This window comes from Hevea brasiliensis, chromosome 9 (assembly GCF_030052815.1).
Source record: "Hevea brasiliensis isolate MT/VB/25A 57/8 chromosome 9, ASM3005281v1, whole genome shotgun sequence".
Classification (NCBI taxonomy): Eukaryota; Viridiplantae; Streptophyta; class Magnoliopsida; order Malpighiales; family Euphorbiaceae; genus Hevea; species Hevea brasiliensis.
In genome coordinates this window covers 3,212,924-3,237,213 of record NC_079501.1, presented here as the reverse complement: position 1 = coordinate 3,237,213, position 24,290 = coordinate 3,212,924, and the positions used below count along the sequence as shown (strand labels likewise).

Sequence of the window (24,290 nt, the reverse complement as noted above, 5' to 3'; positions counted from 1 at the left end):
TTAAGACATAGACAAACAACTTTCATGAAGGAACCTACCCCAAATTATGGCCAGAACCCAACCAACCAAGTGACTCAAGTTACTGTTCCTGCACTGTAGATATGGTAAATTTCTGCAGAATGCAATCCGGACAGCTTGGGTTTTGAGCCATATCTGAGCTACAAAACTCCAAATGGAGTGATTCAAAAAAGGAAATTCAACTAGACAAAATAAGGAACAACTTTCATGTTTTACATTTCTTCAAATTCCAACAGTAACAGTGTCCAATGGAACAGTGAAGTAAGGGCACCAAAACTGAAATTTTCTGCTAGTGTGGGTTGCACTTTGAAATTGCAAAAACACTTAATGCCAACAAGTTTTAAACACCAAATGTGGTATGTTGGGAGTGCCAAAGTTGATGTACACATTTTTATGCTAAAAGTCAACATTTTTGGTTGACCAATGATGAATAGTGACACCAAAAAGTTGAAATTCACAAATTGAAGAATTTAAAAGTTTCAAATGCCCTAGTATACCTAACAAGATTGGTTTGGATAGTTTGGCATGCCAATAGGGTTCCGTTAGCAGTACTGCACATGGCAAAAATGCCATTCTGTGATTTCATGGCTTTTAGCCATTCTGGCTTTGTATTGAGACTTGGCCTTGTGCCTGATATTATTCTGACTTGTTAGTGCATTACATTGCCTGGGAGATACATATGTGACCGATGGTGTGACGGCGAGTACTAGGTACCCGGTGCGGTTACCCGTTATCCAGTCCAGTCGTCTAGTGTAGGTTACTTGGGGCAACCAAATGAATAAAAGTGAATAAAGCTAATGATTTAATGAATATACCAAGACCAAACAAAGAAAGCATACACATTGTATACACATTTATTTTCTTGCTATTTTCTTCTATTATATTATTGCACCACTAAGCATTATTGCTTAGCGCGTTGCTTTGCCACGCGTAGGTACTGAGATCCCGATCGTGAGCCCGGTAGACCACGGTAGGTGAGTCTATCGGCGATTACGCTCGATGTCCGTGTCACCTCACTACTGCGATGCATCGGTAGGGCACTAGGTGTCATTTTGTCATTTTGATATTTTGTAGCAGATTTGTATTTTCTCATATGTATTTGAACTCATGTAATATGTTTTGATGTATATGTAAATTATGAAAATTGTATTTGTTAATGGAAAAGTAGATGTTTACTTGTGATTTACATGCGAACATCACATGTGAATGATGAATGAAAATGGAAATTGAAATGTGGAAATCATGATATTGAATTTGGTGTTGATAATGGATGTTTGAGAAATATTGTTGAGATTTTGGGATATTGGAGTTTGAGATGATGAAATAAAAATATTGGAAGTGTTTTTAACAGGTTCCGAAGAACGGTTTTCTCCATTTTTAGCCGGTACTCCGCCGGATTTTCTTTAAAATTTTCGGAACCTTAAATGAATAATACTTTTGATAAATGGCTTAAACAGATTATATTTCATAAATTATATGCAAAAGCATTGTCTAAATTAATTGAGGAATATTAGAGTGTGCCGGTACACCAGGTGGCATTACTTACTCGGGTATACTGTACACGGGTAAGGGGTGTCACAAAGGTACTACATTTACCACCTTGCCCAAAACCATGTCAAATTAATGTCTCCTTTATCATATCATAGCTCTGTAAATCATCAATTCATAGTTTCGACCTTCTCTAAGTAGTAGGGTTGTACTTTATTCCATACTGATACCCACAAGATATACTATTCTCACTAAGCTCTAAGCAAAACGTCTGTCGTACTACAAAAATGATCCAAAATTCCATACTGATGACTAGATGATCTCACTCTATAGGTGTCACCTTTACTTTGCAACTAATCCAAAGCCTCTGGTCTGATGGCAACTCTTACTGTAACTCTAGCTCATGCTAGGGTAACTGAGTCACTGACTCTAATTATCACCCAACTGTGACCTTTCAATATTCTAACTCTAGACTCTTAACCAGGAGTTCCCAACTTCTCTGCAGATATAGAACTCTGTTCTGGTATTGCTGTACCAAAACAGAGGCCATCAGTAAACACCCTCATTATGGAGCACCACGGGGATGCACGCAGCTCTACACAATAATCTCATGTCGATGCATGTCTGCGACTTACAGAGCGGACATCGAGAACATTTTATAGTTTCTTCGATACGTCCTGACAAACTAGGTCTCTTAATCTCTTATCTCTCTTGAATCTTCTATTATCATAAACTTACTCATTTGGGTCATCCAGCGATGTTGCCGGCGATGGTATCCTCATCTTTATCTAGGCAACATTGTACTTTTAAGACTCACTTTTATGTATTCGTGTCTTACATGATATGGGCACACCATTTAATCCCATACTGACAAAAATTTATCATTTATTGAAGTAAGTATCGTCTTGATTGATCTCTCATGTCTACTATCTATATTTCACATTTCTGTGTACTGTACGAAAATCAAGACACTAAGCGAGGTAATCTTATATTTCCGAGGTATAACGTAGAATCTAGAAACAAAGAATTACAGGAAAAGACGAAACAGAATCCTATACTCCGCATGTGACTCCTAGTAGACTCTTCCCAACACTTAGATAATTTTTCCCTATGAATCTGGAGCCTAAGCTCTGATACCACATTTGTCACGACCCAACCTATGGGCCGGACCGGCACTAGGACCTGGGCCAGCCTAAAGCTCCCGAGGCCCGTAGTAAGCCTAACTGTTCATTTACCCAATGCTGAGGCCCATTTGGGCCCAATTTCAAGAAAACAAACGGACAGAGTCCGGCCATAAAATGGACTTACCAACGGGGAGTTTTTGACTCACCCGACCTATAAACACAATAAACAATCCATTGGGGAGCTCAGCTCACCCTCCACATACTCATCAACATAATAATAAATGGAAGCTCAGCTCCCTCATCCAATCCATCAAAACAGACTTAAAATATTAAGTTTACAAGTCCAACATGATAATAATATTACAGACCAAATTCAAATAATTACTGCTAACACATGCGGAAATTCTAGGAGTAAATAAAATTACACAAATATCGATAAACAACCTGCGAAGTATAAAAGCAGGTTAACCCAGAATAAAATATCCTCCTGCGGCCTGTAAAAATTTTTGAACAGGAGTGAGCGTTCGACTCAGAGAGTAAAATATCAATTTTAACCATAATCTCTATAACTATATAAAACTAATGCACCCTGTAGAGTGAAATGCAACATCCACATCATTTTCACATCATAACATCAAAAAGGAAATTTGGAGCACTCACACACCCTGTAGTATCAATCATAACATATGGGGTGATCCCTATCGACTCTCTTAAATCCAACTTTGTGCGGTAATTACTCAAGCTCGGACTTCCACTTAATAACCAAATCGAGGTCAATGGTAATTACTCAATCGGTGACTACCCCTCGATGGATCTGGTCCCAGAGAATTACTCAAGGCGTGATCGCCCGTCCTATCCATAGTCCACACCACATCACACGCACGCCAACGCACGCTGCTGCTCCAAATTACCACAACAACATTCATGGCACATTATGATTATGAATGCAACATAATTCGTGCCTAGAGTTTAACTACATAAATATATGCATATAAGTGATGCATGGGCATCTTGAACATATAATAATATCGAAATTATAATTAAAATTAATATTTTACTCACAAACTTGACGACAAATTCTTGTGGCGGTGGGCGGAGGAAGAAGGCATCGCTCACGACAATCATATTACATTTATTTAATACAATCGACTCAATACAAACAAAGAAAAGACCAATTACGTCCTAAGTCGTGCAGAAAATCCAGTGAGTCTCCCTATACCTAGGACCTACCCAACTTGCAAAGGGCTCAAAACACACTTCTATATCCACAATCCATATATCCACAACTCAATCACATCACACAGCCCCTCCCGGCCCATCAAATCAATCATTCATCACAATATGTAAAATTTCAATTTAGTCCTTATAATTGATCATTTTTGCAAAAAGCGCTCAAATAAGCTCTAAAAATTATAAAACTACTTGCATGGTCCTTAGAAATATTACTAAGCTATTGCAAAAAGAATCGTAATTTTCTAAGCTACCACGAATATTTTATGGATTTTCAATCCTATTTAAGCACTAGAAAATTACGAAAAAGAAAGGTTCGGGTTTACCTTTGCCGATTCGACTTGGGAGCAGCGCTCGGGATGCACGACAATGGTGGGGTAGCCAAAACCTCGATCCAATTCGGAGACTTTTCCGGTGGCTGATGCATCTTCTTGGAAATTCACGAATCCAGGACAACCGCCAATTTCCGCGAATTGAGGATACCTACACGAAGCCCAATAATAATATATAAAAAATCAGGGGTGTTACATAGGGGCCCTGGCCAAGGGAGACCTAGGCGCTGCACGGGGCTAGAACTCCTGTCCCATGACAATGTGGTATCAGAACAGGCCCTAGACGATCCGAATCACGCCAAGCGCCCCAACGAGACCGGGGTAGGCAGGGTACCGATAGCGACAAGGGTGTTGTTGGAATCGGGTGGGGGAGAGTGTCAGGCCTCAATGGGACAGAGGTAGACAAGAGCTTCTCAATCCCACATCAGACAAAAAAAGGGTCGATCCGAGGGACAAGTACGGCCTGTCATGCAACTTGTATGTGTCTGGCGAGTAATATGATGAATCTTGGCAAGGCATTTTGGTATGAAACGACCTGAGAAAGGCTTAGGGATGTTAGTTGGCCGAGATGAATTAGTTGGACAAGTCATGACCACCAATGGTCGTACTCTAGCTAAGGGATAGGGCTGGGCAACTAGTTGATGCTTATAGTTCTAGCCCTCTGCGGCGCCTAGACGATCCGAATCACGCCAAGCGCCCCAACGAGACCTGGGTAGGCAGGGTGCTGATAGCGACAAGGGTGTTGTTGGAATCGGGTGGGGGAGAGTGTCAGGCCTCAATGGGACAGAGGTAGACAAGAGCTTCTCAACCCCACATCGAATAAAAAAGGGGTCATTCCGAGGGACAAGGGCGGCCTGTCATGCAGCTTGTATGTGTCTGGCGAGTAATATGATGAATCTTGGCAAGGCATTTTGGAGGATGTCTATGTGCAGAAGTGGGCAAGTGCATTGGCAAACTGGTGGCCAACATGTTGCATAAGTGTTTGCGTTGGGCGAGCGCAACAAATGGTGTGTGGGCTCCTACATGCGAGGGAGTGTGACAAGTTGCGTAGGGAAGCGACGTGAACTCACTCAAACGAGGGCGTTTGCGGGATTGGGTGAGAGAGAATGTAACGGTTTGACAATTTCCCACTCCTATTCTTAGTAGTTGGCAAGGCCGTCACAAGCTATCTCTTGCCCTATAGAGATAACTAGTATGAATCTGTACAGGTATGTGCGAGAAACTTCGAAGATGCTTAATATTTGGATTTATACGAGTTTATCAGATAGGAGGAAAGACTGGCTTAAAAGCCCTAGCCAAGAGGGACCTAGGCACCGCACGGAGCTAAAACTCCTGTCCCATAATAATTAACGCATGAGATATAATCTTTTAGATACAATAGCGCGTGCTAGTGCACGGGAGATAAGGATGACATGACATTGACAGCTGGCAGAAGTTCTTGGGCTCATATTTTCTTTGTCTAGAGAAAAGATTAAAAAAATAAAAAAGAAAGAGAGGAAAGTTACAGCCGTTACCTGCCATGTCATGACACATGATTTGGACACTTGTTCCCTTTTGATGCGAATCCTATGATAAGGGATCGACGATGGAGAAAAATATCTTGAAAAGCAATAGATGAGCAGAAACTGCTGTTGTTTTCCGACGGTGGATGATGCGCTGAGACGGTTTTAAGAAATACATCAAAGCACGGAAGGAAATAAGTAAGATGAAAACAATGACCTAAACGTGCATCGCACCAGCCTTTGAATTGGAAGCGTGTGGGGCCATGGGTAGGGCATGGTAATGGGATTAATTATTATATATACAGAAAATATTGAGAATTAGTGTTTCTTTTCTCGTAGAAAGTGAATTTTTTTTATATAATATAAAAAATAAATTTTATATAATTATTAAAAATAATACATTTATATTTTATAAATTTAATAATTTCTTAATGATAACGAGAGCAACTGAAGAGAGGAGGTAAAATAATATTAGTAATAAATAAAAAAAGAAATATTTTTAAATAAATTTAATTTATTATATTATTTATAAATTAAATTAATTAAATTCATTTGTATTATTAATAATTTAAAAATAATTAAAAATTAAAAATATGGGATAATAATTTAAAATTAATTATATATTTATTTAAAAAAATTCTTTTAATATTTATCAATAATAATAATAATAATAATAATAATTTAAACAATAAAATATTGCTATAAAAATTGTTTTTAATAATATTTTTTAAAAAAATAAAAAAATAATTTCAAATCAGCTTCTGCAACTTCTAATCACAATTCTAAACGTAGACTCTGAAATGTTATTGAAGTAAATAGTGTTGGAAGTAGAAAAACAGAAGTGTCGAACGACCAGACTTAGTGGAAGTTGACCAAATGGATAAGTAATTTTTATAATGTAGTTGGAGATATGCGCATTTATTGCAATATAAATGTTGTATCTTACCGTCTACCGAGGAAAAGAAATCAGAAAGTAATGGGTTGAGAAGCAGGCTCCACTAGCTACCGATATGGATGAAGAAAATATTTTCCCAGATAAAAGCATAAGCGACATTTTCAATAATAAAATGTCAAAATATATACCAACAAGTGTTAGGCTATAGCTGTAACATCCCATTTTGCCTGATAAGGGAATCAGAATCAATTATTGGATAATATTTATTGAGAGGAATAATTACGAATCTTTCTATATACCTTAAATTAAACGGAGAATTAAAATGTTAAATATATATATATATATATATTTTTGTGTGATTTGTGACATAGTTGAGGCTATAATAATGGCTTCCTATTGTCTTTGCATTCCATTAATTGGGAGATTCGTCGAAGATAGAAAGTTAAATTTTTTTTTTTTTTATAATAACTGATTAACACACACACGTGAGCTAGAGACATGATCCATTCTTAGTCAAAATCATAATAATTTTGACTAAACTGTTAACTTATATATCTCACACACGCATACTAATCAGGTGATATATGATATGTTAAGATCACCGGAGCGAGTAAAAAATTAAATTTAATTGTTTTATTTTAATTTTTTGATTTGTTCACTTTAAGTCGATTAATATTTTTTTAAAAAAAGTTTAATTTTTAATTTATTTTCATTTAAAAATTTAAAAAAAAAACGAATTGATTGATTTTTTTCATTTTCTTACCTATCTTTATTGATTTTATTGATTTTTATAGGCTAAAGAATAATATAGAAATAAAAAATCTCAACAAAATAAGCCTAAACAAAAAAAAATCTAATTGAATAAAAAAATTTTCAATTTGATTTGATTATTATTATTTTTTAATTTTTTGATTTAATCCGATTTAAAACTAAATTGGCTGATTGTACACTTTTCAAATCCATTGAAATAAATAGGTTTTCTTTTTATTTTTAAAAAGAGAAGTGAAAAGAGAGATAAAAATAATAATAATAAAAATAAGGGAGCAGGGCATGAGTTCCCCGCAAGTAGCGATGGAGATGATGCATACTGAAGAAGAGAGCAAGGAGATCCATTTTCGTCCACCAGCACCACCACCTGCAACGCCAACTTAGCTTGCTACATTCCCTTTCTTCTCTTTACACTTTTCCAACTTAGGATATTGGAATATTGAATTCTATGTAGAATGTATCTAGGGCTTTAGTTTGGTTGGTCAAAACATTTGCACTCGACAACGTGTCTTTGGAACCAAATTTTGTGTCCACCTAGTTAGGACTTGGAAATTGAGATTGCACGAGACTCTGAAAGATTTTCATGTAAACCTTTCGGGAATAGAAAGGGGCATGACCATATGGATGGCATATAATCGATTACCCACAAACACAATGTAGTGGAGAAATTGTGGGGTCTTCAATATCTTACAAGTTCGCGATTTAGTTGAGAGAGAGAGAGAGAGAGAGAGAAGGGGCAGGGGGCCAAGGGGAGTTATCATATCATGGGTTTGGCACAAGGACAGGTTACCGATAGATACCATCGCTATCAAAGAATATAACCACCCATAAACAACCCAACCTCCCACTAAATGTCTTCATCCATCATTCTTTTTTTCACTCTCTTTCAATCCATTTCTCTGTGTGCCTGTGAGTGAGAGAGAGAGAGAGAGAGAGAGAGAGAGAGAGAGGCAGCACTTTATAGTGGAAGAGAGGTGCCACACTAGTAAAAATAGGATGCACCCACCGAAAATTAGAGGCAGTGCCAAGCGTCTCCTTAATCTCCAGCCACAATTTTATTCCCAATGGTATGATTCATCAACTTCTGGTGAAGGTAAACTCATACTTGCAATTTGGACCTTCATTTGTGCCGGCAGCATCATCAGAGGCTATCGCAGCCTTTGGTGTGTTAAAAGTCCATAGAAAACACAACAAATACTGAAAATTCTTAGACAAGACTATTAATAATACTGAATCCAGTGCTTGAACTAAACCGTATTGTTATTAAACAGAACTTTTTGCATGGAAGCAACTTGGAACTTCCAGAATGGAATAAGTAATCTATAACAGCAAAGACTTTCAAGAGTGGGACTTGAAAAGATTCTATCATGTTCATGTGTCAACTAAGCCGTAAAGTTTCTTTCATTCAATGAAGTTCTAATGCAGGCAAAGAAGAGAAATAGAAAAAGGAAATGCATATGCATCAAGTTTTCATTAAGACACTCTAAAACACAACTGTTTTAAGAAAAGGTTCCACTTAGATTACTGTTGCAAGAAAAGACATGGTAAAGTATTAATGTCCAGTCCAGTTCACAGTAGAGTGAAGGAGTACCGGCACAAATAGAATTAAATTTGTATTTATGTTATTTTCATTTCAATTTTCTTGATCATCCCTTAAACCTTCTACTTCTCAGCTCCACAAGTTAGATGATTGAAACATCTTTCCTTTCAACTTTAGTCCCTGTATTTCTCCACCAATATTCGAGAGTTAACGAACTATAAACAACCTAGAAAGTGAGGTCAACTCAAATCATAGCAAGTGGTGTCAACTCTTGTGGGTTGCCCCAAAAGCCCATATTCAAAGCTATTTAATTTGGAAATATATTCAAATCTCACTAATAGCAACTTCAAATTTGGCAAGAAAATTACATAATTCATATTAATATACACCATGCATCACTCAATCAAACAAAATCACCCCTAATATATCATTATTCATCCCTAAGAGTATCATTTACAAAAATACAGAGGGCAATGGATTCTTTCTTGGAAGGTTCAAATCAAAACTGCAAACCTAACATCTAAAATAGAGCATTAAGGATACAAATCTATCGCATCTTGACATCAATAGCTTCAAAAATATACAAAAAAAAAATGACAAAGAAATTTTGAAGGAAAAAGAAATAAAAAAATCAAAATGGACTATCCTCTACCTGATTTCCTGTCCGTAGATGGAACAGCATAGGAAAAAACTTGATTTGCAACCAGCTCTTTAACATGGTCTTAGCCCTAACAAAACAATCAAACTTACACTTCCCACACCATCAGAACAGACTGAGGTAAAGCATACCTGCTTTGACGTAAGAAATCCAAAGAATAAGGGAAGTTACATATGTCAGCACGCTATTTCTTTATCAACTAGAACTTGTCCACAAGGAGCTAAGTCTGGATGCAAGTTTTGCACTCTTGAAGTCCTCTCTAAGCTGAATAAACCTGAATTGGCCACCAAATCAAAGTTTATTCAGCAGAGATGCAACTTTGATGTGGTAAAAGCACATAAGACTAAGAAACCAGAAAGGAAGGAGAGAGAGAGAGAAGGTGGGGGTAGTTCATCAATACACCAATTCCACAAGAAAGTCTTTGGTGTATCAAGGGTAGAAAATGTTCCTTGATGATACCTTTGTGCATCTTTACGGATGCTGGGAGTCCCCTCAAACAAAGTGGAAAGGCTTTCAGGAGCCACAATAAATACATTTGCCATTCTGGAGACAAAATAATTTAGTCAGTGAATGGGGTTTGAAATGAAAGAGGAAAACAACTAAATATGAAGCCTCCTGTAACTTACATGCCCAACAATTCAAATTTCTCATCAACAGAAGGAGCATTGAAGCTTCGCACAAATTCCCCATACTCAGTTATATCTCGCTTCAGCCGTAGACCTCCACTGCAGAGAGAAACAGACAGCAGAAGGCAAACAAAAATGTGACAATTTCCAGTCACCCATAGAATAAAAAAATTTAAAAATAATTCAGGAAAAAAATTGAAAAAAAGGGGATAGCAACCATAGGTACAATATTGCCGCATGGTTCACTGAAGAATGTGTTATGTGGTAGGGGGAAGAGATCCACAACAGTCACCAGATTACAGGGAATTACAGAAATTGGGAATTTTCCACCAGGAAAAAATGATAAACTTCTAAAAGCATCACTAAACACGCTAGCACTTAGGTATGCCAAGCTCTCTATCACTAAAATATAATACCCCAGGAGTAGGGGAACCCCCAATATCAAATTGTTAACAACTTTTATGCTCACTAGAAAATCCACAATAAATGCTATAGCCTATGATTGAATGACTAAGGGAACTAAATGCTGTCTTCAACTTTTTTATCCTTCAATAATAAAATTACTCTCAAATTCTGAATAGACTAAGAGAAGCTTTGGCCAAAACTTTCACATTCAATAGCTGAAACTGACTTCTCTTGGCAAAAACCAGAAACAACCATAGCTATAAATGTAAACAGAGGTTCACCAAGGTAAAAGATTGTGGCATGAAACTTTAGAGAAAGATGAATTACCTGGGGTTAAAAGTGAATTTCTGCCAGTGATTAAGCAGCCCTTTATTTAAGCGATTTCCCTAAAATAATAAATATGCACATGTTAAATTTCTAATTATACTGCATATTGCTACCATAAAAATTACACTAAAAAAAGTTTATTTGCAGACAATCAATTATGAATGGCAAGAGTCATAGAAAATAGGACCACAGATAGCCAAGCAAATAGTATAGAAGGGTCAACAAGAGTGAAGAATCTCAGAAGATAAATTATCATACCAGTTCAGTCAGGAACGCTTGTTTGTTAAGACCTTCTAATGCAGTAAATGCAGCCTCAAGCACACGAGAAAGGTATGCCACAACTCTAGCCAAAAGAAGAGAGATTTTATTTTGTATAAATAATAGCTGAAAATATATCTTTATTGGCTAAATGATAATGTTATTTTACATGAAAGTAGTTGGTGGAAACTAAACGAACTGTTTTGATCATCGCATTATCTAGAGGTTTAGAGCTGAGCTTTTGAGCAAACAGAGCACCAAAGTGATTGAATAATTGATAGTCAACATGGTGAAGTAATTTGACAATCCACACAATTCTCACATGCTAGGAATCTTCTCCAACAATTCAAAATATAACTTCATAGTTTCTCCAGTTTGGATATACCTTGTGCAAGCATTTGTCGGCCGATGATCAGGAGCAATTCCATCATCTGGTGATCGATAGTCTGTTGCCTTTTGTTCAGCAGATAACAATCGCTCTACCTACACAGTAGTTTAAGTGCTTCACAAAGATAATAATAAAAATAAAGAAAAGTAAACAAACGTGCAAAATGGAAATACATCTGATCATCATAACAAATCAAAACAAGGAAAGGGACAAAATGTTGCACTGCATTTAATGCTACCCAGAAAAATAAAATCATATGATGAATTAAAGACTTGTGATTGTCCACCAGAATCTAGATCAAGGAAGTAAAAGACTGGAAGTCTAGACCACCTCAGCCATAACAGTTTCAATGCATTGCAGAAGCCCTTTATATGCAGCAGCTTCTGCACTGGACATAGCTGTTGCCATTTCTTCACATGAAGCAGCATGAGCACCATCCACAGGTAGTAAGAGGCGAGATATAGAATTTGCAAAATACTGCCGATAAATCAAACAAATTTAAGTTCCCAAATATTTGGTTTGATAATAACTTAACAATGTCAGTGCAACCCAACATACTTGCTGAACTATAGCCACACTACTGCCACACCGTTGTACAGCAACCATGAAAGATCTGAAACTGCTCTCACCAGCTGCAGCAGCAGCTTCTGCCTACAAATCAACACCAATTTCACTGATGTCAACTATTCTGTGCTATTATACTTCACTTATGAAAAGGCACATCATAGACTTATGGTGCAGATAACTAATATGCAAAGAAAGGTGATGTTCAGGTAATTACAGCAGAAGCAGCCGCAGCAGCCACCCTTCTACTAACACTTGTGCCCAGAACAAACCTTTCCCTCAAAGCTGCAGCTTCAGTCAGGCTGTCTCTCGCCCTTTCAAGACCTTCTGTTATGTATTGCCCAACCTGCTTAATGGAAAAAGCTCAGTACCCATGACATGAATTAGCAGATAACTGATTTTAGTTAAGCAACTTACTTGGTCTAGCAAGCAAGTGAACACTGCTTTCACGTTGGCTGCAAGGGTAGTAGGCTGCAGAAAACCCATTTAAAATCAATTGATAAACAATTAAAATACTTGAAACCTAAGAGAAAATATAAAGAGAGTCATTGTTTACGTCCTTATCATACTAATTATTAGGCCATTTTCAGTTATTTCTTTCTTCCTCCATTTTTCAGGGAAAAAAATGAATAAGACAGCTTTAGTCAGACTAACAGCTAAATAAAACTCATTCTAATTTTCTTAGCCAACATTCTTTTATATATTGCACATGTAATTCTTGTAACGTACTCATTTTGCTTTTGGAATTTAATGTAGTTGTTTTTCAAGGTGTCTAAAACACCTATTCCACCAGCAGTAAGTGAATGTGCTTGGGGACCTTAACTACCATACATAAAAAATACAAAAATAGTAAAGCCAAGGCAATTCACCACTGCAGATGGTGGCAAAATGAAAACATTACTTGAGATGAAAACAGCGAGCATCTTGATATTGCTTCTTCATTCCAACGCACAAATTCTGTCACAGCAGTAACAGATATCTGTTGGTGGGAAGATGTTACAGAAGCTCCTTTTGACCTCCCAATCGTCGCTGCTGACTCAGAAAGCTGCTGGCTCTCAGCATGCAATTCGTCCATCTGCATGACATGATATACTCTGTTGCATTAAGAGCAAAGTGTGTAATGTAAATTTGGTCAAGATAATGTGATCATTGCAAACCTTTGCTTGATATAGCTGTCTAAGAGAAGCCTGTTCATGTTCAGGATATTCATCCTTGTGAGAAGAAAAGAGAGATTCTGTGAGGCCTGTATCAACATTCAACAGAGGAAGTTGCTATTAAAACAAAGTGGAAAGAAAATGAAGTGCACAAATAGGCAGCAGTCACATTCATTCAAATGTATCAAGTTCAAGCTGCAATTAAAACACCAATCCCCATAAGGACAAATGTAACAAGTTAGGCTGTAGTCACACTCATTCAACATCCACTAATAGTTTATCAAGTCATGGTCAATAATCTCCCAGAAAGCTTAGTATATGAGCTTGCCAAATCCTCATTGCTACATGAGCAATTGGTGCAGCAATAATCAATAGTCAACATGAAAAACATATTGTTGCAAGACAGAAGACAAACAAAATTTTTGGTTTTTCTATAAAATGACGCAACTGGCAATTACAATATTCCTCTAAGATCGCAGAGGATCACCAGTCTTAATTTCCACAACTTAAACACAGAACCAGAAGGGTTAATCCATTACCCTCAACATCCAAGTCACCGCATCCCACAGCTCGTAGGTCTCTAGCAAGTTCCTGAGTCTTTTCATATGCCACCGCTAGCATTCTGAGATACTGAAGCCTCAAACCAAATGTAAATTAGGTCAGGATCTGATGATCACTTCACACTAAAATCAGAAGAGATAATTCTACTCACTAACAAAAGTCCGCCTTCTTCCATAGGAGGTAAATTCACAAGAGAAGGTTTGACTAACAATTTGTCCAAAAGAGCTGTAACTCGCTGCTCCAAAACTCGCTGCACCAAATTAGGAAACTAGTCAATATTATGTAATCACATACAAAATTGGGAAACTAGTATTATCATATTATGCCATAAGTATATTTAAATTCAGTAAAATAAAATGCATGATATAATAAAATAAATGCATGCCAGAGTACCTGGACCAAAATTGACATGACATCATTAGGAGAAGGAAATACTGCCATAATTGTGGCTGCCTCTTTACGAACAGTGTCTTCACAACCAAAAACAAATATGTTTAAAGGAAAAAAACCTGAAAAATTCAAACCCTTGCAGTAGTATGAATAACTATTCTCCAAACCTGTAATTTCTTTGTATAATGAAGAAAGCCCACGAGCAACATTACTGGGACTAGCTTGAGAAACCTGATCACCAAGAACCAATCTGGTGTCCGCATTCATGACTTCCACATCAATGAACATCGGACGTGTTGCCACATAATGTTGCATAGCACTGGTACCCCTGTTAAACTGCAATGCAAAGGACATGAGCCGCATGTTAGGATAGAACCCTAACTTGACACTCTGTTACAGAGAAGAATAGAGAAGAAGAGAGATTAGAAGAGAGAGAGAGAGAGAGAGAGAGAGAGAGAGAGAGTAGAAGAATATTATTGATTCAGATCTTGAATGATCTCTTCAGTAGCTGATCAGCCCTATTTATAAAGCTGTCACAGCAGTTACAAGACTGTTACAGGGCTGCTACAACAGCTAACTCCCTCTAACCAACTAGCAACTAACTTTCCCTCCAACTCCAACCTACGTATGACTTCTCACACATTCCCAACCCTATTCTTATTCTTATACCTCTTCCTATAATACATGACAATATTCCCTTTCAGAGAGCATTCTTGGGTGAAATCAGGAAATTGAGCTTGAAACACCATAGAGCAAATCCCCTGCTTCTGCAATAACTGCTGTAGGCTCTCACAAGGAGTAATTCTGTTGGTCACCTGGCCCTCCTTAACTCCCCTCAATACTACTGGTTGCCCTTGCTTTTGTAATGTGACTTCCAGATTCTTAAAGTCAAATAAAATTGGATTAAAACTCTCCATCTAATCAACCCCAACATCACATCAAACCCTCCAAGATCCAGAATCCTCATAGGAAAAGAAAACCTATGCCCATCTATCTTCCATTGAAATTCAGGACACATGGTAGAACACCATATTTTCCTTCTATCTGCCATAGTAATTACTACTGCTGGAATCTGCACCATAGGCAGCTTCAAACTCTGAGTGACCCTCTCATCAATAAAACTATTTGTACTCCCACTATCCACTAAAATCATTAATTGAGAATCACCACAATTTCCCAAATTTCTAATGGCATTAGTTCGCTGCTTCCCTTCCAATGCATGTGCTGATAAAGTGATATCAGGCTGCTGCTCAACTCCATTTTCCCCAGCTTCCGCCTCATGCCACTCTTCCTCTGAATCTTCATTTCCCTGTGATTCAGTCTGAATACACATAACAGACTTTGGCTTACACTGATGCCCAGGGAAATATTTATCTCCACACCAATAACAAGGAGTACACAGGGATAATTCTGATGCAGTTGTGAAGTCCTATAACTAATAGAAGGACTATAAACTGTAGTGACAGCCTTAAATTGACCAGTGGAAGTCCTGGTACCATAAGTAATTCTTTCAGTATTTACAATAAGCAATTCTTGTAATTTTGCAGCCTCAAATGCATGAGCAAGGCTGTAGGCCTGAGCATCCTCACCATAGGCCTTATTTCAACCCTTAATCCCCCAATAAATCCTGACAAATAGTAAGATTCTCCCAATTCAGACAACAATCTTTCCATTCTCACCCTAAGATCCTCAAACTTATCTTGATAATCATCCACATTTCCCTCTTGCCTAATCTTCATAAACTCCTCCACAATATCCTCTCGGCCCTGATCTCCAAATCTTTTACCCAAAGCAGCCTCAAATTCCTCCCATGTACTATCTTTAACCCCTTCATTCCAATTACTGAACCAAGAATATGCCCTAACAGTCAAATACAAGCTTGCAATCCTCACCATCCTATCTTTAGGAACCCCACAAACTTCAAAATATTTTGTGCATTTCCTAATCCAAACCCTAGGATCACTGCCATCAGAAATACTCAACTCAATTTTAGGGAGAATTTTCTCAAGATAACCTGAATCATTCACAGATCCGGATCCAGTACTGCCACTGTTAGGAATAATCTACTTCAGGGTAAGAAGAATGCCGTTAGCTTGGATTCCACTATCTCCTTGTGAACCAAAACTATTTCCTTTCTCCAAAACTTTCCCACTTCCACTACAGCCTTCTTTTCCCTTGCCCTTCCTTTCTTGCAACATGATAATCATAAAAGCCCTTCATCCCTAAATTCATCACTTTCTTTACTGTTTTTCCTTATTTATTCAGTAGTTTTTTTCATTTTTTTCCTTCAAGATTTTAAGATCTTCAGTATTCTTATGAACCACTGATTGCAAAACCCTAAATTGATCCTCCAATTCTGCAACCCTAACACCTTCAGAACTCACCACCACACTCTAGTCATCCTGTGACACCAATGGAATGAACTGGAAGCAAAGCCCAGATGCACAGAAAAAATTCCAAGAATTTCAAGAAACAGGCTTCTTGAAATCCAGGAAATGAGAAATTAAAGAAGGGAATAGAAGAAAGAACCAAAAATTAACAGAAGAAGAAAGAATTTGATTCAATAATTTAAGAAAGAAAGGGGAAGAAGATGAAACAGGTTCTGTCAAGAAGGAAAGAAGAAAATAAAGGGCAAAATCTGAGGAGAAGAGGAAGAAGAGGGGAGAAGGGAAGAAATTTCAGGGAGAAAAGGAAAACACCTTTGGAACTCACCACCAAACTCCTAGTCATCCTGCGACACCAATGGAATGAACTGGAAGCAAAGCCCAGATGCACAGAAAAATTTCCAAGAATTTCAAGAAACAGGTTTCTTGAAATGCTGGAAATGAGAAATTAAAGAAGGGAATAGAAGAAAGAACCAAAAAGTAACAGAAGAAGAAAGAATTTGATTCAAGAATTCAAGAAAGGAAATTCAAGAAGATGAAATAGAGGGAAGAAAAGGAAGAAATTTCAGGGAGAGATGGAAGAAGAAATAGAGAGAGGAAGAAGATAGAACAGAAGAAGAAGAATAAAGAGGAGCAGTTTTAAGAAAGAAGAACCTGGACTTTAGGGCCTGCCATGCACTGCCATAATTGCAACACCCTTAGCAGATTTGTGACAATGCCCAATTGAAACCAAGCTCTGATGCCAAATGTTAGGACAGAACCCTAACTTGACAGTTACAGAACAGAATAGAGAAGACGAAGAGAGATTAGAAGAGAGAGAGAGAGAGAGAGAGAGAATAGAAGAATATTATTGATTCAGATCTTGAATGATATCTTCAGTAGCTAATCAGCCCTATTTATAGAGCTGTCACAGCAGTTACAAGACTGTTACAGGGCTGCTACAACAGCTAACTCCCTCTGACCATCTAATAACTAATTCCCCTCCAACTCCAACCTACAACCGACTTTTCACACATTCCCAACCCTATTCTTATTCTTATACCTCTTCCTATAATACGTGACACCACACTACATCAAAACAGATAAAACAGGAGAGATGTAAAAAGTCGAAACCAGAACAGAAAAATGACTAGGAAGGCAAAATTTGAGCACTCAAAATGTTAAACTGATATGAACATTGAACACCATATACAGGGGCTTCAAATCATAGATAGCTATTAGTCTAAATACAAATTGTGAAAATGAGAAACCAATAAGTCATCTTTCACATGCATATTTTAAAAATAGAAAAATTAAAAAAGAATACTTAGGGACAGGGAAAGATGAACAAAAATCATGCAGCCATAATTTTGGAGCTAAAAACAATTATGTCTAATCACATAGGGGAAAAAAAACCTGAGATAAAATTTTAGCACATTCTGCCATGGTAGACAACTCTCTTCTCTGTGATGCTGCATCAAATCGAGCCAACAATCTGTTCTCCAGTTCTACATAAAAAGCATCAGCATTAAAGGAAAAAAGAAATTAAGAATCTAAGATTAGAAAGGAAAGAGACAAACCAAGGGCCTGTTTACTTATGAAAAACAGAAAACTGTTTTCCATTTTCCATTTTCTAAGAAAACTCTGGTTTTTATTTTACATGGATGACAAGGGAAAACATGTTCACCTCTCAATAATACAAAACGGTTTTCTAATCAAAAAAATTTTAAAAAAAAAATTGTTCATATCTTTCATAATAAAAGAAATAAATTATTGTAAAATATATTTAAAATTCATTTTATTATTTAAATTACTTTAGTATGTGTTATTCATTTATTTTATAATAGTATAACTAATTTTTTATCATTATAAATAAATATTTTTCTTAAATTATTATTTAATTTTAATTATGAAAAATTATAGTATAATTTTCATTATAAAAAAGTCATTATTTTTCATTTAGAAAATAGAAGGAAAACAGGACTTTTATTATAAAGGAATGCAGTAGAAAACAACTTAAAATTATTTTCCAAATCTTAATTAAATTTTGAAAAACTGGAAAACTAGTTTTCTAGTTCTCTATTTGGAAAACTAGTTTATTTGAACACGAAACCCTGTTTCCCGGTTTTCTTAGAAAACTTTTCTAGAAAATTACTCCAATTTTCCATGAGTGCGCAGGCCCTAACAGTCTGAGAATGCCTTTTCAGTTTTCAGATCCAAACAACTTCTCCTCTTTTTGGCAAGCTGCTGAAGGCCAGATGCTAATAAATTAGTACCATGATTTCAAATGACAATTGTTAAATAGCGTAGCGGCCACTATTTATTGGTTTCTGTAATGATACCCTCTTTAACTAATGGTGGAAAAATTTGTAACGGGTAAAGGCCATTACAACTGTTACTTTACGGGTAATAGCCATTACCCACATGGGCAGATATTGATTCTTTTTATTTGGAGTACAGAGACAGGGAGCTTATTTTGTTTCTAGTTTCTACACTTCTCCATTTGTTTCTCTCAAATTTTCCATCTTCACAAATCTTCATTCCTTAGAGAAATTATATTATACAAAGGTTTTTCCATGTAGGCAGTTGACATGGAATGACAAACCAATAAACCATAGACAAATAGACCATTTCAATTACTAAAATTGTTTAAAAAAAGGAAAAAAAAAAAACTGGACGGTAGCTATAATTTTATGGGACCCACTTGTACATATTATGTACTTTTATTATTAGCTTGCCATTCCAAGTAGACTATCCTACATAGAATTACAGTGACTATTAATAATTTCTCCATTTCTTGAGCTAAGATCATCAAAGTAAAGGTTTATTTGAAGTGAGGGAGAGCAATTAATCTACACTTTTACATCCATATTCTCCCAACCCATTCACAATGAGCCACACTCCATATGCCCATTTAGGATCCTAATTATTTTATTTTCATTGATTAATGCTAATGATGTCTAAGAACATGGATTTATTGTCTTTATTTAATGCATCTACACTTATTATTTAGTGTGTATCTTAGTTTTAATTATATATTTAAATATCAATTTGTGTAGTCAAAAAATTGTGTAGCGATAGGCCTTTACCATTACGATATGGCCATTATAGGCCTGCTTTCACGCCCAACACTACCACAATTTAAATCCATGATTAGTGCAAAGATAGTTTAAACCTTCTGTATCATAAGGATTTAATATATGCTAGGTGGTTATTACTAGGCTAATAATTTGGCAACTAAAAAGATGAGATCAGAGCAATCCCAGAATACCTTTCAAAGCCTTCCAGTAGTGTTATCATGATAAAACATAGCACAAAAGTTACCATACCATTGCAGTAATCCTGAAGATTAGCAACTGCAACTTCCAATCCTCTGCTAGCTGTTGCATTTCCCATAACTGATGGTACAGATATGCCTTGTCTTCCCATATCTTCCTCAGCAAAGGAACCTGAAATCCACAGAAAAGGCTTGATAATTCATATGACATTGAAAATCACACAAATAATAATGCATAAATTACATGTTCTTGAAACAATCTAACTATAATATAATTATGCAAAAATTTCTCTTGTATCTACCACAATCAAATTGATTTTTTACTGGATTCATGACAAAGTTAAATTTTTAGTTGTAGTTTCCATACTACACCAGATTGGATGTCCTAAAATTGCTAGGGTCCTAAGGGCAATACATGCATCCAACAAAAATATCCATAAAAAATAATTTCAATGGACATAAAAATGAAAATTCCACAATCACATAAACATTTTGGCACTTTAGCAAGTAGGGTAAGGAAAAAATTTGTTTAATTTGCCTTGACCACAGCATATTTGCCTTTAAATTTTTTACGTACAGGGAAAAAGAAATATGGCAGACAGAAAAAAGGGATCTTGAAACTAAATTTTGCATGAATCAAGCCATATGACTGGAAAAGGATATTGAAAATACAGGTGCTAACTTATAAAAGATAAAGCTTGGTCGAAATGGATCTCATCGACTCCATCAATATAAAAAGAAAGAACACAAGACTGATGTAAAAAGCATTACGTTTAGCAATAATCATCCTGCTAATGCACATGGTTAAGAAGTTGAGCAATTGGAATCTTGCTCTTAAGAAAATGGGACGAGCCTATCTCACCCCTAAAAGCAAGATAAGGGGAGGAGTGCCCAAGATTTTATAAAGGGCACACTACCCCTATCTCAAACCAATGTAAAATATTAGCACACCTCCCTCATGCCCAAGACCAAACAATTGGAATATGAAACACTTATGAGAGGCCCAACATTTGATTGGGAAGGCTAACTTACCCCCAAAAGCTACCTCAAGGAGGAAGGAATGCCTAAGACTTTATATAAAGGGCACATTATACCTATCTCAAAACAATGTCAGATATTAAGGCTAGCAATTTCACAGCCTTAAGGAAAAGTATTGTCATCTTACGTAATTTCTGTGCAATTGAAGCAGCCTCAGAAACACGGCTGTCATCTGAAAACAAAGGCGAAAGTTCCATTAAATCACCCGGGCTGCCATTAAACTCCATCAGGTACTGCAGGAATTGAATTAACAAGGTGTTAGACCATCCCAAACCAAGCAAAGCATATTAAATAATTTGACTGAGAGTACCTTGATGAGTTCTATTGTTTGGCTGGCAGTTTCCCTCTGAGCATCTGCACTCTGACAAGAACAAAAAACTAGTTATATAACTATAAAACTGGAAGCCAAAACAAAGAATAATCAATCCTTTCACGAGCTCTACTTGCAAATGATCTCCTATTTTCGCAGCAGTCTGTCCAACACTTGAAATACGAGAGTCCAACCTTGCAAAGCTATCAAACAATCCATCTACACCTTTTTCCAACTGAGAGATAAAAATATGATATCAGAATCAGATTCACAAGCTTCTCGCAATGCAACAGGTCAATAGGAAACAGATCTCAATTTTTCAGGGATTGAATTTTCTCTTTTTGGCATTACATTTCTTCAATACAATGTCCAAAATGATTAGAAGTCGTGCATAAAGAGTATTTATGAACCTCAGCAAGTGTTTTCCGGTGCTTAGAGTCTTGGGCAGAAACATCTTTCCTCAGATTGGAGAGCTTTCCATCAATCTTTTAAACCAAAAATAAATCTGATCAGAAAAATTACAATGACCTTCACCGTGTATATTCCATAGCCACACTTTAAAACCCCTACCTGCTTTCGAAGATCAATTAACTCTTTACAAGAATCTCTGAACAGAGACAAGAGAGCATCTACTTCTGGAAATAAAGGGGACAGCCCTTGTGCAAATTTTGGTACCTCAGAGGGGGCTCTTACATGCCCATTTGCTAAGACATCACTCCCACCAACGTTTCCGTGCCCTTCGGCTGAATCTGCTTCTTCTTCTTGAAACGATGGAAGTAATTCATTTACCAAGTTCCCAAATAATCCATCAAATGAAAATTCACCCTACAAATTATATTCAGATATCTCAGATCATTTAGCTGAGCCAAAAAAATTAATCTAAATAGAGAGTAACTTCCTATTACAAACTGTAAATTCTTCTGAGTTCTTTACCTTAAAGTCATCGGTATCCAAAATCAGTGGAAGGGAGCCAACTGATGGAGATTTCGAATTTCCACTATCACTCTTGATACTTTCGTTCATCTGGTTCCCATTATACATGCAATACGTTATCACAATAAATCTTACAAAATCATTCTCTGAACACAAAATTTTGACCAGATTGTCAATAACCTTTTTAACAATAAATAATTAAAAAAAAGGGAAAAGATACAAAAATAAGCACAGGTACATGCATCCGTAAACACAGTTCAGCTATATAAGTCGCAGCAAAAAACAAAACAAAACAAATCTGCGAATTGAAATTAAAGAAGCAAACATAAGTTGCTTTAGATCACACAGCTACAACGAGAGAGGATAAAGGGGATGCAAAATGGCACCTCTATGCTGGTTTAAGGAGCAAGAAAAAAAAAGCGGAGACGATAGCCAGGGAGTTTGCCTCTTTCTTCCACGCTTTGGTTGGGTAGATCGAGCTAGGTGAGAGAGAAAGAGAAACAGACTGCTCTTCGCCGAAAACTACAATGAAAGGAAACCAGAGTTACGATTTTGGCCTCTTGTCTACCCGAAATGCAAGCCATTTTGGTAGGGTAATTTTGGAATTTGAAATGTCCACTAAATTAGGCTCATCATTCTTCATTTCTTTTTTTTGGGCCGAATTCTAACAATTGTTTAACAAATAAAAAAAATAAAAATTATGAAATTTCATTTTTCAATGTTCAGAAGAACATGAAATTAAAGAAACCAATGTATATAAATTTTATCTATTTGTAAATTCAAGACAAAATAATAATAAAATTTATATATAAAAATAAATAAAATTTATATAATCATATTTTAAAATTATAAAAAATTTTACACAAATTTATACATGTATATATAATTAATGTCAATAAAATATTTAAATTTATAATGCAATCGGTTCAATGTTCAATATAATAACCTATACAAAGCCAAAATGCTTATAACTTCATGAGTTAGCATCCACGAGAATTAAAATAGGCAAAAGACTCTTTGAAGCCCTTAAGAATTAGATAAATAGTTAGTTAAATTCAATCAATTTTTTTATCTCCATCACAATAAGTATATAAAAAAAATATTGTAAAACTATGCAACGGTGAGAAAAACAAACACATTCATGTACTTGAAACAAATGAAATAAATCAAATGCAATATAGTGAAGGAAATAACACATTTATGTATTTGAATCAAATGAAATAAACCAAATTATTGTAAACAAAAAAGAGATTCCATTTCTAACCAAAAGAGAGAATAAAAAGGGAAAAAAGTTTTAAAAAACTAAACCAAGAACCAACAAAAATTCAACGGCTTTGTAGAAAAAGATAAAAGGAAAGTCCTGCAGGATGGCCTAATTGCTTGTGAAATTATTGTCACAAATTATTCACTCCCAATTTTATAATGTATAAAATCTATGGTCCCTGACCTAGTCCATGTCTCTTTGAATTGCTACTCATTCACTCAGGCAAAACACAATTCAAGTTGATCAAACAACAATTATCCAAAAAAAAATTGAAGTTAATTACATAATTTTCTTCTTCTTATGAAATTTGTTTACTTGTCAATTTTAACAATACACCACCTTCCAAATTGCCAAATGGTCAATTTGCCAATTTTATCACACTAACTTCCAGTATGCCAAGAACACCGATCAAGTTTCTGCCCAGCAATTAAAATTCAAATTTCTGCCAATTAGAAGCTAAATTAAGGGCAAAATGCAACAATTCATTAAATGCATAAGACTCTCATTCATTGCAACTTTGATTTACATATTTTATTCACCAACACTTACAGTAACATTCTTAAACCATTGCTCCTAATCCAATTGAGTACATTACCTAACAAACAAAATGACCATGTGATACCCAAACTAACATACTTTTCAACAAAAGCAAATAAGAACAAGACCAAGGTATGAAATTTGCCAAAAATTTAAAAAGCTTCCTGCTGCTATTCTATGTCACTGCTACCTCACTTTCATTTTTCATTTTCTCCAATTTGAAGTTATTCAGCTCTTACCTTACCGTGTTCAGCTCATCAAAAATTGCTTAAACCATTTGCATTTTCATTAGCTCAATGTTTTCAATCTCCAAAATCTTCTTTTCCTTCACAAGGCCAAT

General features: G+C 36.0%; 1 protein-coding gene and 1 long non-coding RNA gene across 6 annotated transcripts in view; both read right to left on the bottom strand.

Moving 5' to 3' along the window:
* Window positions 1-24,290, bottom strand: part of LOC131182933 (uncharacterized) — a 33,994-nt gene that overhangs the window by 6,686 nt on the left and 3,018 nt on the right. Inside the window, exon 3 of one of the 2 annotated variants that reach the window (XR_009151101.1) lies at window positions 3,108-3,124. The exons of the other annotated variant lie outside the window; for it this stretch is intronic. This is a non-coding gene — a long non-coding RNA (uncharacterized LOC131182933). Of the gene's footprint in view, window positions 1-3,107; window positions 3,125-24,290 lie in introns of those variants that run through there. 2 annotated transcript variants of the gene reach the window in all.
* LOC110666998 (exocyst complex component SEC10b) lies at window positions 9,301-22,303 on the bottom strand. Of its 4 annotated transcripts, XR_009151098.1 has the most exons (26): window positions 22,150-22,303; window positions 21,787-22,041; window positions 21,627-21,701; window positions 21,350-21,451; window positions 21,217-21,267; window positions 21,034-21,139; window positions 19,921-20,040; window positions 18,008-18,099; window positions 14,396-14,564; window positions 14,232-14,308; window positions 13,990-14,088; window positions 13,817-13,907; window positions 13,281-13,366; window positions 13,025-13,198; window positions 12,541-12,594; window positions 12,341-12,469; window positions 12,118-12,210; window positions 11,890-12,036; window positions 11,557-11,654; window positions 11,172-11,256; window positions 10,914-10,972; window positions 10,182-10,280; window positions 10,015-10,098; window positions 9,727-9,829; window positions 9,550-9,625; window positions 9,301-9,467 (listed from the first exon to the last, which is right to left on the bottom strand). XR_009151098.1 is itself a non-coding variant. In XM_058152454.1 (25 exons), the coding sequence occupies exons 1-24, from the start codon at window positions 22,255-22,257 to the stop codon at window positions 9,751-9,753; spliced, it is 2,532 nt and encodes an 843-aa protein (XP_058008437.1). In that variant the 5' UTR covers window positions 22,258-22,303; the 3' UTR covers window positions 9,301-9,625; window positions 9,727-9,750. The 4 variants fall into 4 exon arrangements, 2 of the variants coding, with proteins under 2 accessions (XP_058008437.1, XP_058008436.1); XR_009151097.1 differs by having other exon boundaries at window positions 9,550-9,829; XM_058152454.1 differs by having other exon boundaries at window positions 9,301-9,625.